The 15475-nt window shown below is 39.8% G+C and overlaps 1 protein-coding gene across 5 annotated transcripts in view; it reads left to right on the top strand.

Annotated features, from left to right (window-relative positions):
- LOC148873312 (AMP-dependent synthetase and ligase family protein) overlaps nt 1-15475 on the top strand; it is a 132329-nt gene that overhangs the window by 109746 nt on the left and 7108 nt on the right. For 4 of the 5 annotated variants that reach the window (XR_016104670.1, XM_088962974.1, XM_088962973.1 and 1 more), the window contains 3 exons: nt 3278-3337; nt 4022-4106; nt 4270-4334. Coding sequence is in view for 3 of the 5 variants with exons in the window: in XM_088962974.1 (XP_088819100.1) it covers nt 3278-3337; nt 4022-4106; nt 4270-4334 (210 nt within the window). In the remaining 2 variants the exon portion in view is untranslated. Of the gene's footprint in view, nt 1-3277; nt 3338-4021; nt 4123-4269; nt 4335-15475 lie in introns of all 5 variants that reach the window. The other variant, XR_016104671.1, reaches the window with a different exon arrangement.

The following is a 15475-nucleotide window of genomic DNA, read 5'->3' as shown; positions in this document are numbered from 1 at the left end:
TTTTCTGGCCCTGCCGGCATGGGTGACTCCCTCAAAGCGGAATTGCTTGCTGCAATTCATGGAGTGCAGATCGTTAGTGAGTTAAACATGACAAATGTGGTGATTGAAGGGGATTCGAAAGTGGTAGTAGAATGGATAAAGAATCCAGAGTCTATAATTTGGTGCTACAGGAGTGGAATGAAAAAATTTACATGACTAATCAGGAACATGAATTTGAGGATACGATGGGTGAGTAGATCAATAAACGGGATGGCAGATGCTTTGGATAAGCAAGGGGTGAATAGACCTTTTTTATTCAGGGCACAATTGTAATCTTTCTTTTTTTTTTTTTTTGTATAAGAGGTAGCAGCTCGTGCCTCTCTAAGGGATGCTTGTAAAGATGTTATATTAAGTCTGTTAATAAAATTTAAGTTATTTATCAAAAAGAGTTTTCTAGTTTAATATTTGAGATTAGATGTATTTAGATTAATAGGAGTGCTATGGGAGCTTTATTGAGGTGGCAGAAGAGACCTCTGGTTTAGAAACTTGTGGAGGGCAAGAGTTAAAGTTAAACAAAAGTTTGTGGGTGCCTTACCAAAGGCGGTTGTTCACTTTTGGAGGAATCAAATACAAGATTTGGCTATCTTCATTGGTAGAATTATTGTTGCAAGTTGTAAGGCAAAATGTAGTGGACAAACTTGAGAAGTGCTTTAAAAAAAATGGTAGAGAAAGACTCGAAGAACCATAAAGTAGGGAAGGTCAATTCCTGATGCTACCAAGAAGTCTTGGAATCAGCTGATAATCTAATGCAAGAGTTTAAATGTCAATACTGCAGTGCAACAACAAAAAAAAGGAAACTGGCCACCTGCTGGTAGACTAGTCAAACAAGGAACCATGTGGATCATTATGCCACTTATTCCCAGCAATGGCCAGGCCAGTAGTTTGTGGTTGTGATTCAAATCATCAAGAAGAGTCAAAACAGTTCTGTAGTTGGTTGGACCAATATAACTCACATGAGGGGCTTTAAGTTGAAGGAAGTAGTAGTGAGTATAGACAAAATCGCCCATCATTGTCTCCCTTAGGTTGATGGTAGAAAAGATGTTTGTCATTGACTCACTCAGATGGGTATTTGGTGAACAAGGAGGGGCCCTCTATAGACAAACCAAATCCCTGATTTAACAAAATGAATATATGGAGGACAATATCAAATGTCAATGATGTTGATTGGGTGCATCATGACTCAGAAAATGATTAATGGAGAGAATTCAGCATTGGTAGTGTGGATGGTGTTGAAACAGAGGATCATTTGGGCTGATGAAGGGGAACTTCAGCATTGGTAGTGTGGATTGGGTGCATCATGACTTGAGTAAGTCGTAGCGAAAGTAGCAAGAGACACCTTACTGTTTTTGGTTGGGTTGTTGTCATCTTGACCTGAATCAATAAAAGGATTCTCTCAAATCTTGCAGTTGCTACAGCAAGGTGTACGTGGGGGGCTGAATAATTGCTACTCGGTGCAATGTGCTTATGTGCATTGGTTGTAGAGGAGGGGGATTTAGCAAGGATCCAAACTAAAACTCAAGTTATCGATAATCTCTTGCAAGAAAGATCAACAGTCTTAATGGTATCAGAATCAACTGTGGTTAAACTCTCAATGGGGGTTCACCCATTGCTCCCTAACACTCTTTTCTTTTTTTGTCCATCTTACAGTTGTTCTCCTCTTGTTTCCATGCAGGTTGATTTTATTTGTGCTTTTGGTGATGATTCTCTGCCATACCAACCAATAGAAATCACCAAAAAAGTTGAGATGAGAGGAGAATCAGAAGTTGTGCTCGAAATTCCTAAGAATCTTCAAAATTGCCCATAGAGAGATAATCCAAGTGAGGGGGAAGTTATATAGATTTGTTCAAGGACTTCCTAAGACATAGTGCAAGACATGGAGGATGATATTATGGTGAATGGGCGTAAAGTGGAAGAGGCAGAGAAAGATAGGGAGGCTAGAGGCCGATAAGAGAAACAATGAGGAATGGGGAATACAAAATTGGGAATGTTTGTAAGTGGAAGTGTACATGGATATACCTCCTAGGTTTTATAGTCACTTGCCCAAGGGAACTGTTTGGGAGGCTAGAGGCTGATAAGAGAAACAATGAGGAATGGGGAATACAAAATTGGGAGTGTTTTTAAGTGGAAGTGTACATGGATATACCTCCTAGGTTTTATAGTCACTTGCCCAAGGGAACTGTTTGTAAGTTCAAGAAATCTTTTTATGAGCTTGAGCAGTCTCTACAAACATGGTTTGACAGATTTTGAGGTGCCTCGTTGAAGGTTAGGTATATCAGTCGCAGTGTGATCATACTCCTCCAATACCTGAAGGAGCTGGATTTCCTTCATCACTTCCATCAAAATTCAGTTTTATGAAACCCCCAATAGGTGGGGACCAGAAGGTCTAATCCCAACCGTAAAGGAAGAAGAGCAAGTAATTTAAAACCACTTCCTCACCAAGTCACCAGCAGAAAAGTCTTCGAAGAGTTTCAAAGACATCATCTAATGGATCACTCTAATAGTAATGATTTCAACTAAGGCACCCCTACTCTCAATTCATGAGAAGACTCTTTGATTCCTTTCTTCCCAAGTTGTCCAACACATAACCACCCTTGTACACCTCCAAAGGGTTCTCCCCTCTTCTTTGTTCAACAGACAAAGTTAAAGGCAAATAGATGTTGTACATTGGGTGGGGGGTTCTACCTATGCCCAAACATAGAGAGAAACCACTCCCAAATTGAAATGGATAAGGGATACGAGATTAATAAATGATTGCAGGTCTCACCCTCAGCTTGACTATCCCTTTTTAAGACCACTCTCTCAAGACTTTGGAGAAGAGATGAAACATTACTTATTTGACTCATGGAGGCCTCTTCTAAAACCCAAGCCCCACTCAAGAGCAGACATTGAGTTGTTTAATGTGCATTTAGATTTTTGTTTACATAACAGTTTTGTGTTAATGAATCTTGAAGTAGCATGTTTGCATGGGAGGTACTTTAGCCCAATGATTGATATGCTTCTATACACTTGAGTTCAGTTTAGCTTCACTGTTCATATGGATATCAGCTCCTTAACATCAGAGCTTGAATTTAGTCACTAAATTCATGCAAGGCATTGCATAATTTCCCATATGTATTTTATACTAGGAGTTATGAAATTATTTAGAGAATGGATTGTTCCTGTTTTCCAATTATTCAAGTAATGGACAAGATGTTTCGTATACTTGTTTACATGAATTAACAACTGGTACTTATCTTAGGTCCGTGGCATGCTTTATGTGGCTTCTACTAGTGGGCGTTTGACAGCCATATCGGTAAAGGTGCGGAACTCTTAAGTTTTGTCACCTGCTAACATTCTCATATAAATTGAGGACTATAACTGTCTCTATTATATCTTTCTGGTCTCATGTTATTTGTTTAGCATGCTTTCTTATGTTGTAGTTCCTAGTTTACTTGTGTGCTGTTGCTTCAAAATTCATTTACTATCTACCTTGGTCATTTTAGTTGCTTTACTTGAGACATTTTTAGGTTTCTATTTTCCTTTTTTGTCTGCATATATCCTAGACATAGCTTTCCTCTATAATCCACCTGCTCTACCTTTAAGGTTTAAACATGTATTGATGATTTACTTTTTTTTTCCTATCACAAAAAGTTAGTTGTTAGTTGACCAAGATGAACAGGCGCATTGCTTTCTTAAATATCTTAGTTTTGATTAGTCCAAACTTGTGAACAACGTACGGGAGGAAACTTAAGCTTTCACAAACAAAAGAGAATACACTACTATCATTGTTTTTGATGATCTTAATATGCACCCTTTCAAACAGTATTGACCAAAGACATTTCTAAGGGGAAATTGTCATACAACTGATGCTATTTCAATGGCTGGAACTGTTTGTTTCCTTATACTTTTGGTCCCAAACAGGGACCATGAACACCATATGGAGAGAATATAGTTGAATTCAATTTCACAAAGTTTCACCAAGTAATATATTATTTTAATGCAGGCTCTACCATTCAGTACCATGTGGCTGAAGGAGTTGGGGACTCCAGTTTTTGGTTCTCTTTCTGTCAGTTGTCGCAGTGGCAATGGTGCACAAACATCTCAGTTGAAGATTACTTCAGCCATTCTTTATGATTTTCAGATGATATTGTTTTAACTCCTGCATTATATGCATGTGTATATATAGGCTGTGGATAGACACATATCATGGATGTTGAATAATGTATACCAATATTTACTTTGACTTTGCAGTGATATGTTGCTTGGTTGATGGACATGTAATTTCATTGAACTCAAGTGGGTCCGTCATCTGGAAGGTATTTATGAACATGTTATCATTGTATGCTAAATCCTATGTTTGGCTTATTTTTAGTTCTGATATAAAATTGGGATTTTATGTGTGTATGTGTGTTTTGTGGGGGGGGGAGTTGAGGTTTCTAATATACCCCTACTTAAAAAATCAAGATGCCCCTATTAAAATGATAAAAATTAATACATTTTTGTAGGAAAGTGTTAAAGAAATTGATGTGTGGCTCATTGTGACACTAGCAAGTGCACTAGCCGTTCAAGTAATAAAGTAGTGAGTGAAGTATCGTTCCCACGAGGATTTAGGAAACAATTACCAATACTAAATTGAACACTTCTTATCTGATCAACAAATAAATCAAAACTCTAATGAAAGCTAAGAAATCCTAAATTAAAATCTATCTAAATCATTGGCCCAATTGCCTTCAATTCAGGTTAGAAGAGTAAACAGTAAATGTCAATCTCAGAATTCAGCAATCTATCAATTTGGATCATTCGAATGAATCATGATTGAGCCTTGGTTTGGTGAAACCCCAAGGTCATGAACAGCCTCTCTCAAGCGCATGTCCATCCTATGCATGAGTGATGGTTCTTCTATCTCTAGCAAGAATCTAATCCCCATGCATGCATTTCTTCAAACACTTCTAAGGCATCAATTCAAATCTGAATTGATCACCAACTGAATTGTGCAAGTTATCTCTAACCTTGCACTCAATTCAGTTCTTGAATAGTAGATCTGAATTCCTAGAGTCTCTCTCAAGCACTCTAGGAATTCCAAGCTGTAGATTAATTCGCCCAATCTGAAAATTGCAGATCTGAATTCTCTTTCAAGCAATTCAGATCTTGCAATCTCAGATCTGAGAATTCAGATCTGAGTTTTGAAGGTTAGTTGGCCGAATTAATCTACAATCACACCCTTATTCAAGAAACTTCAAATACAATGCATGACCATTTGAATGAATCAAAAAGAATTAGATTGCTGAACTGAAATTTTACAAGCTGAAATACATCAAGGAAGAATGGAAACAAGGAGAAAGAAGAAAGAACATATAACTAAGAAACTGAATTCAAATCAAAAGAGAATGAAACTACAAATGATTTATTACAGAAAATCTTTGAATCACAAACTCTCAATTCGAACTCACCTTCTTCTTCTAGCTTGCTTGTCTTGAACTTCCTTCAGCCCTTCTTCTTCTTCTTCCTTGCGCCTAGCCTTCTTCTCTTCTCTTCTCTCAAGGTGGCCGAACCTCTAAGAGTGGGAGAGCCTTCCTCTCAAGCAATTGAACCACTTCTCCCCTCCTAGAGGCCTCCTTATATAGTTTTTCAAGGGGGCTCTTGCCCCTTCTTGAAGCCTCTAGAATGGGGTGTATTACACCCCTCATGAACCTTCTAGAGTGCTCCCTCCTCTTCAAGAAACATCTAGGAGTTGCCGCCCCTAGCTCCCTTTGGGCTGTTATTTGGGCTACAACTTAGCTTGCTTTTGAGCTCATGTGGGCTACACTCTAGGCTGTTATTTGGGTTAAAAATGGGCCTTCCTTGCTGGGCCGAATTCTCCTCATAGCTAGGCTTTATTTTCTTGGGTTTTCTCAAGGAATTCACTTGCTCTTTTTGGGCCGAAGTGCTCTCTCTTGCTTCCACGACCGGGTTGGACTGAAATTGGTCTTTTTGAACCTTCTTTTCTTGCCTTTTTCCTTCCTTTTCTTGGATTGATTATCCCTGAACCTATTCTTAGCATTAAGCTAAATTAAGACAAAAATTAATAAAACCGGCATAAAAATCCATGCTAAAGTCCTCAAAAATTATAGATAAATTGTAAGTTCATCAGAAATCATTATACAACATAATGTACTCAGTCAACAATTGAGCTTTTATTATTTTGGCTAGTGCTTATTGGGGGTAGCATTATAGATTCTTTATCCACATACTTTTAGTCACTCCATGAGCCATTGCTCGATATTCAGCTTCAGCACTGGATCTAGCCACCACACTTTGCTTTTTACTTCTCCAGGTAACTAGGTTTCCTCCTATAAAGGTGCAGTAGCCACTAGTAGACTTTCTGTCATTTAGAGATCCAGCCCAATCTGCATCAGTATACACTTCAACTTTCAAATGCCCGTGTCTTTGAAACAACGAGCCAGCACCTGGAAACCTTTTAAGATATCGGAGGATTCTTTCCGTTGCTTCAAGATGAGTGGACATAGGTGCATGCATAAACTGGCTAAGGACACCAACAACATAAGCAATGTCTGGGCGGGTCATAGAAAGATATAACAATCTCCCTACAAGTCTCTAAAACTGTTTCACATCCTTGATAGGTTCACCTTGGCTGACACCTAATTTATGGTTAGGATCAATGGGAGAGTCAACTGGCTTCACTCCCATTTTTCCAGTATCCTGGAGTAAATCTAGGGCATACTTCCTTTGGGAAATGAAGATACCCTTTTTTGAGCAGGCAACTTCAATTCCAAGGAAGTATCTTGGAGGCCCTAGATCCTTTACTTCAAACTGTGTGGCAAGAAAACTCTTCAACCTCTGGATTTCATCCTTCTAGTGACCAGTGACAATTATATCATCAACATATACTATCAAAGCAGCAATTTTACCTTCTCTTTTCACAAACAGTGTGTGATCAGATTGACATTGCTTGTATCCTTTCTGCTGAACCGCAACATGGAATCTGCTGAACCAGGCTCTTGGTGATTGTTTCAGCCCGTATAAAGACTTTTTCAACTTGCACACCTTCTGTTCATTGCCTTGAGCCTGAAAACCAGGGGGTTGTATCAAGAATGCATTCTTGATATCAAGCTGATGTAGATCCCAGTCAAGGTTAGCAGCAAGAGAGAATAGAACTCTAATGGAGTTCATCTTGGCAACAAGGGCAAAAGTCTCTGCATAATCAACTCCGTACACTTGTGTAAATCCCTTTGCCACTAAACGAGCTTTATACCTCTCCACCATGCCATCAGCCCTATGTTTGACAGTGAACACCCATTTACATCCAACTGGATCCTTTCCCTTAGGAAGATCTACAAGTTCCTATGTGCCATTTTTATGAAGGGCATTAATTTCTTCCTTCATGGCATCTGTCCATTCAGGTACTGAAAGAGCTTCTACCACATTCTTAGGGATAGGGACACTGTCAATGGAAGTAAGAAATGCACGAAAAGATGGTGAAATGTTTTCATAGGAAACAAAGTTGGAAATGGGGTGTTTAGTGGTGCACGATCTAACACCCTTCCTGTGAGCAATAGGAATGCCAAGGTCATTACCAATAGAGGTATCAATTGCAATGGGGTCAGGGACATCATTGGGAACCAAGGTACCTGGGTGAGTATGATCCGCCCCCGAGGAGTTTGATGGCACTGGAGGTACAGCTTCTAGATTCTCCATAGCTCTTGAATGTGGTTGGCCTTTGTGATGATGGAAGAAGACACGAAAAGGTAGAGGATCAGGAAGAGGAGGGAGCTGAACCAGTTTCTCTTCATTCCTACACTCCCCCTGAGGAGAAACAGGGAAAAAAGGCTCATTCTCAAAGAAAGAGACATCCATGGAAACATAGAATTTCCGAGAAACTGGATCAAAACAATGGTATCCCTTCTGAGTGAAGGAGTAACCCCAGGAATATGCAAGGAATAGCACGAGAATCCAATTTCCCATGAGTGGGAGACAGATTTTGGACAAAGCACCAACAACCAAATACGCGAGGAGGAATGGGAAGTAGGGGGCCTTAGGGAAGAGAAGCTGATGTGGGGCTTTGCACTCTAACCAACAAGAGGGCATACGGTTAATGAGGTAGGTAGAACAAAGGACAGCCTCAAGCCAAAAACGTTTGGGGACATTCATATGGAGTAGTAAACCCCGGGCCACTTCAAGGAGATGTCGGTTCTTTTGTTCAGCAACACCATTTTGTTGTGGTGTTCGGGCACAAGAGTTACGGTGAAGTGAACCACGCGAAACAAAGAATTCCGTGAGATCACTATGAAAATACTCTTTCGCATTATCTGACTGAAAAATTTGGATTTCAGTTTGAAATTGAGTGAAGACCATCCGCTAAAAATCTTGGATAATTTTTGGTACTTCCTCCTTGGTTCGCATGGGATATACCCAAGTATATCTAGAATAATCATCAATGATGGTAATAAAATACTTGTAACCACTCTTAGATGGTAAAGTAACAGGGCCCCACACATCAGAATGAACAATGTGAAAAGGAAATTCAGATTTACTATTTTTTGGAAGAAAATGAGTTCTACAATGTTTACTCAATTGACACGTTTGACAAGAGAAATCTGAAACGGACACTGACTTAAACAGATCTGGAAACACCATTTTCAAAGACTCAAAAGATAAATGACCAAGGCGACAATATCATAAATAAACTTGACTCTTACAAGACTGACTCTTAGACTCTGTAACATGAAGACCAGCCTTATTCTCCAGCATGTAAAGTCCAACCATACGTCCTCTACCAATCGTCCTCCCCGAGGCCAAATCCTGGATCACACAGTAAGAAGGGAAAAAGGTCACTGAGCAATTTAAGGAATTAGTAACACTACTAACAGAGAACAAATTAATGGGAGATTTTGGAACATGTAAAACATCAGAGAAGGTAAGGCCAAGGGGAAGAGAGACGGTTCCTTGACCAGCTATGGAAGCATATGATCCATCAGCTAGTCTCACCTTGTCTCTTCCAGAAAGAAAGTGATAGGTTTGAAAGTAAGAGGACGCACCGGTCATGTGTTCTGATGCTCCGGAATCAATGATCCATGGAGAGTCAAGGGTATGAGAAGCAACATGGAAAGTTGTGGCAGAGTTACCTGATGTAGACGCAAATGAGGTTGAGGGAGGAGCATCCATCTGACGAATTGTTCTACCATGGAACTCTAAATGGTCACGGAAGGAATTCATAATATCCTCCCTTGGGTCAGATCCAGATGAATGTGTCTGAGTCACAGTATGGATTGGGGGCTGATTCTCACGAGTAGCCATGTTGGCCATAGTGTGTTTTTTTGTACCATGCTGTCTTGACTTTTTATTCATATATGAACTTTGCTTCTTATTCAGATCTTGAGCCCATTTCGTCTTTCCATGAAGATCCCAACATGTATCTCGGGTGTGTTGGGGCTTCTGGCAATGAGTACACCACAATTTATCTTTGTCATCCATTTTTTTCTGAAGATCTCCTTTCGCTGCCAACACAACTGCATCTCCACCAGAATTGTTCATCAAATTCCTTTTGCTTTCTTCAGATTGTACAAGAGCATAAACTTCCTAAACTGATGGAAGATCCTTAGAACCAAGGATCTGGACTCTGATAGATTCATGTGTAGGGTTCAAACCATGTAAGAAAGCAAACACTCTCTGCTGGGAGACGAGTTTTTTGTACAGTTTTGCATCTTCATCATACTTCCATCCCACACTCTAATAATGATCCAACTCCTTCCAGACAGAAGTCAAGTCAGAGTAATATACAGATAGACACCTCTCCCCCTGTTTACAAGTAGACGATTTTGCCTGTAGTTGGTAGATTTTTGCATAGTGTTGCAGTTCCGCATATGTTGTTTTTGCTTGTTCCCAGATCTCATTTGCCGTTTCAGCCCACATGAAATTCCTCCTTATTTGAGGTTGCATAGAGACTAAAAGCCAAGACATAACCATATTGTTTTCCTGATTCCATCTATCAAATTCAGCACTCCCATAATGTGGTTCTTTTATTCTCCCATTAATATAACCTATCTTCCCCCTTGCAGTGATGTACAGCTTGATCCCTCTTGACCACTCTAAATAATTTAAACCATCAAGAGGGACAACAGCCATGGGAAAGGATAGGTCCACACCCCCACTCATTCCATTCAGCATTGAGGAAACACCGGATGTAGCAGATTCTTCACCACTCATGATTTCAGATTCAAAAAACAACACTCAAAAGAGGAACACAGCCTTAAAAAGTTGTTACAGAAGGTACCGGCCACTTCCAGACCTTCAGTCCACCATAAAAGCTGCTGTTGCAGCACATAAACAAGGTCCTTACGACCTACAGTTTCACAGGGATCAAACGACCCCACAAAAAAGCAAAAGAAAGAGGTGCAGCTCACCTCACATCCAATCGGCAGACCTAGTACCGGTCCAGTGCAGGCACACGACCAGAAAAGAGGAGAGAAAAAAAAAAAAAAAAGTTACTTCAGTCAAACATCAGTACAGCCGAACAGCAGATGATAACAGAGTCTGTCACCCTCAAAAACAATGACTTCTACATGCTGGGAATCTGGTGCGAAGAAGAGGAAAAGACAGACTGCACGACTTCTCCCTCCAGACCTGGTTGTCCTGCTCTGATACCATGTTGTACAGGAAGAAGAGAGGAAGGGAGAGAAGAGAGGAGAGACAAGAGGACTGAGAGCCCAAAAAGATACTGCAGGTGGCGCAGTATGTTATATTTATACTAGGGCGACAACAACTAAACATAAAGAGAAGTAAAAGTACAATAGTACCCCTGCGGTACTATACATATAAAAAATAACATCTGTTAACACTAACCATCAGCAATAGCAGAATTCTTCTGATGAGAATTCTGGTTTTATGTCCTTAGATTAAGAGTAGTTGAGAACATGAATTTAGAGACTGAAACAACTTTTCCAGCCCAGCTTCCTATTACAGTTCATGTCAAAGGCATTGCCCACCAGTCCATTTCATCTACACAAGGAAGACATGTTAGCAGTGAAGTCAGGGCCATGCATGTGTTATGTGGATCCTTATGTTACTATAAATATCTCATAATAAGAAAGTACGACAAACCTGGTTATTTTCCATTCTCTCTTAACTTCTCTTCTTAGGAGGTTAGGTCTCCCTTGAAGAGACCTCTGCGGTGGGTCATATCCCATCAAAATCTGAGAAGACATGCTTTGACCTTAAGTCCTTCAATAGATTCCATTTTGCTTTGGCTCATAAGTCCTTCAATAGATTCCATTTTGCTTTGGCTCATAAGTCCTTCAATAGATTCCATTTTGCTAACCTTGACAGGAATCTCTTGCTGATCTTGCAATCATCCCCTGTTTCTGATCGGATCTGTCCTCTGTCTCCAAGACCCCTCAACACCTATATTTTGTGCTTTAGTGGCAGCCTAAGAACTTCTCGACAGCACCCTCTGGGTGCTAGTATTGGGGATGTCATTTTAGGTCCAGAAGGTTCTCTATTTTTGCCCTTTAGTGGTCCTTTTAAGCAACTGATTTCCCTGAGGCCAAGTTAAAAGCTCTTTTGAAGGGTCCGCAGATAGCAAAGTCCTTGAATTCTAATCCTATTTCAGTAGAAGGTGATTCTACAACTGTCATGGGCTCAATTTATTCTTTTTGGGTTGAACCTTGGAGATTCTCTCACCTTCTTCATAAAATAGCTGATATCACTGCCACTTCACGTTGCAGGTTCAGATGGATTCCAAGAAACCCTAATCAGATTGCAGACATTTTGGCTAAATCGGGGTTGGGAAGGGATACATTGTATAGTGGTAACAGATTACCTCTTGATTGACTGGGCTTTTTCTTTTTGTTGCTAACCCCTCTTGTACATCTCATGTATAGGTCCCCCCCCCCCTGGTTAACTGAAAGTTTCCTTTTTCTCAAGAAAAAAAAAGAAGAAGAAGAAAACCAATGGAGTTTCTAGGAGAAGAGAAGCTCGAAGGGAAAAAAGTTTTAGTGAGTGAAATTCAAGGGTTTGTAAAAGAACCAACAATTGAGGTAGAAGCTTGACAAGAAATTTTGCGTGGTCCTGATAAAGATGATCATAATGCCCATACTGTGAGGGAGGCAGCTTCTTCGTTCAAACAGAATTGTGAAACTGATCAAGGGGTTTTCAATCTCGCAAGAGGTAGGCCAAATTTTCAGGAGGAAGGAGAACTTGAGATTAAAACAAGGCAAGGTGTGAAAGGAACAGCAGCAGTCTTTGGTTCAAATCTATATACAAGAAACTATCGTTATAGACTTTTTCAGGGGAATGGTGACATTGGTAACATTTCAGATGAGGAAAAGGATGATAGTGAGAAGGATACTTGCAAAGATGAGGATGATTAAAGTTACTGTGAGTTGGAAAACAAAGAAGTTGAAGCTTGTGAGTCAAGTACTCAAGTGAACGAATGAGGTTGAGGTGCAAATGGATAAAACTTACATTATTGGAAGATCAATTGATTTACAAGTGGTCAGTACAGAAGGTGAAAATGAGCAAGTTATTGGGGTTGGGCTTCATGGGAGGGGATGAGTTTGCTTGGTAAACCTTAAGAAATCTAGAAGAGAAGTTTCCAATGCCCTTGAATAAGTCAAGGTGGTTTGACTTCTTTTGAAAATGCAGGTTTAGCTAAAAAGAGGATGAAAAGCCTGCATCTATCCATATTTTTGAGAAGAATGCAGTTCTAGAATTAGAAATAATCAACGCCAAACCAAAAGGTAAGCAGATTTTTAACAAGAATCCTAATGCTGTGAAAATATAATCATCCACCCACTGTTTCTCATATCGAGGCAGCAGAGTGTCTTTTATGTTAGTAGAAGAAAACTTCAAGCATTCACATTTTTATTTAAGAATGAGCATCTCTGGAATAGAGCATATACATTTGTGGTTGGGCAGCTTATATTTATGAGAGGTCTATTTCTGGATATCATACATTTGTGGTTGGAGGCCTAGTCTCAAGATCAAGTAAAAGAAATTGGTAGTTTGTAGATCAAGTGTATATGCAAGCATAGACTCACGGCTCACGGTCTCTCTAAATTGCTTTGTCTGATGAATCTTTTGGGAGAATTGATGATTATTGTTAATAGATTTTCTAAGAATGTATTGCAATAATCAAGCAGCCAGTTGGTGGATAGACATTTCATTTGGGAGAAGGTCTTCAATGGTGAATTGAGCCTATTGTTTGCATGTTTAAGTCATCAGTTAATAGATACATTCATCAAGAGTGTTGCATGGCTACAGTTTAAATATATTCTTAGCAAGTTGGGCATGATCAATATCCATGCTCAGATTGAGGAATGTAGAGAATAATAATAGTTTGCTTCTGTTTTATTTAGATGGGTAGTTATTTCTTTCATTGGTCTTCTTTCCTAAGGGGACCCACATGAACATTATCTATGCTAAATAATTATGGCTAGAACCAGTGATTAAGGAAGGAAAACTAGTTAACAAAGAGTTGTTCACTATTTTATACCACTAATTGTCAGATCATGAATTGCCCAGTTGACCTCTATTTTCCTCGGCTTCTTTGTACCTATTTAGCCCCTGTTTGATTTCACTTCTAAAAAGTACTTCTTTTAAGAGTTGGGACCACACATTAAGTGGTTATTAAGTGCTTTTATGTGTTTGTTAAAAAAGTGGGGAAGAAGTACTTTTTGTTAAAAGAAGTACTTAAAAAAGTGACCTGAAGTTGGCTTTTTTTCAGCACTTCTTGGAGAAGTACTTCTTCCAATAGAATGGGACGAACCAGTCCCTAGTATTTTCTTTGAATACCCAAATTACCCCCGTGCGAGGGTTTTACCTCCCTCTCCTCTCATTCGAACATAGCAAACCAGGTAGCGGCGCACCCAGTTACAGGTCCATTGGCGACAATCAGCGGTGAGGAAAAATGGCCGGCTTACCTGTTGTTTTGCCATTTTCTACCATTTTGTGAAGTTTTTCTTCTCATTAAATCATTTTTCTTGGAGGAGAATCTGCTGTTTTAATGGAGGTTTGTGCTTTTGAGCTGAGGAACACATTGTCAGATTCATTTTGAGGCTTTGAAGGAACGGATCTATGTAATGATGCCCAAATCTGTCGCCCGCAAAAGCTCAGGTTGAGCCCGGCCGAGTTGCAGTCATATACTCATATATGTAATATCCGATAGAGAAGTTCAGGCATTTGTTTCCAATTTTTGCACACAACAGCTAATTTACATGGTCAAATAACGTTGTGAACTACCTAAATTTTCTCAAAAAACTCAAACAAGAAAAGAAGATCTAAAAAACCCAAAAGCGAAAATTGCTTGAAGCTAAACTAATGCAAACGAATACATATAAAGAAGTTAAGATGAAAGTGAGAGGAGAAGATGAAGCGAACTAACCTCTGCAACAGGAGTGAACCATCTGAGACGGAATCTCGAGTTCAACTCTTTACCTTCCGACCTGGTATCAGTAATCCGAGTCAAGAAACCTGTCTCCAAGATGTTAAATTCCCTTGCAACAGCTTGCATCCACTCCTTGTCTCTCTCTTCTTCCAACAGACAAACCGCGGCGGAGTTTCCTTTGAATGCTGAGTCGGTAAACACGTCAACCTAGATGATAACTCCATGGATTTAGAAATGAAGTTAAACCATGCACTACAGAGAGAGAGAGAGAGAGAGAGAGATTACCACACAGTATCTTACTGGCTTTTTCACCATTTCTGAAGACAGGGGCTGAAGAGATGCACTGCAATTGTTTCTTTGTCTCACTCTCTCTTTTTGGTTGTGGATAGACAGAACTCCTAGCTTCCCAAGAAACTCCTCAAATATACACCGAGTTGCTTGTAGAAAATGATGGGGGTTCAGTTAGAGCTCAGAAGTTCAAGCTGCAAGACCTATGAAATCCATCTAAGCGCCTAATGAACCTTTACAGCATAGGACCTGACTGGGTTTAGTGTTTTTTACTGGAATTTCAGAGCTTACTACTAGTACTAGTCAAAAAAAAATGGGAGCTGCTCCTGCTTGCACCACCAGAAGAATCAGAAGGTGCCTGGCCTCCTTGGAGGCACGTGGTTGCTTGTGCTAGGGTTTGCAGGAGTTGGAGGGAAATGACGAAGGAGATGATGAAGACCCCTGAACTTTCCGGCAAGTTGACATTTCCCATCTGCACTTCTGACTCTAGTAGCAGAAATCTGGGATCAAACCTCTCATTGCCACCCGGACTGAGAGAGGGTTAAGGGAAGGGGATGGGCTAAAATTGTCATTTGTGTCAATATAAGCACTTATGGGGAAAGTAGCTTACCAAACATCTCCACTCCAATAAGTGCTTAAAAGCATGATAAGTGATTTGGCAAGTGGGTTACCAAGCAGCCTTAAGTGGTTGTTAAAATAAGTACTTCTAACAAGTACTTCTTTTAACAACCACTTAATCATCAAAGAGGGCCTTAGTATGTTTAACCTGTTCTTGTTATATATAAATAG

The sequence above is a fragment of the Nelumbo lutea genome, chromosome 1 (assembly GCF_056320005.1).
Source record: "Nelumbo lutea isolate HS-2025 chromosome 1, American lotus-T2T, whole genome shotgun sequence".
In the NCBI taxonomy this organism is placed as follows: Eukaryota; Viridiplantae; Streptophyta; class Magnoliopsida; order Proteales; family Nelumbonaceae; genus Nelumbo; species Nelumbo lutea.
This window is presented reverse-complemented; position numbering and strand designations above follow the sequence as displayed.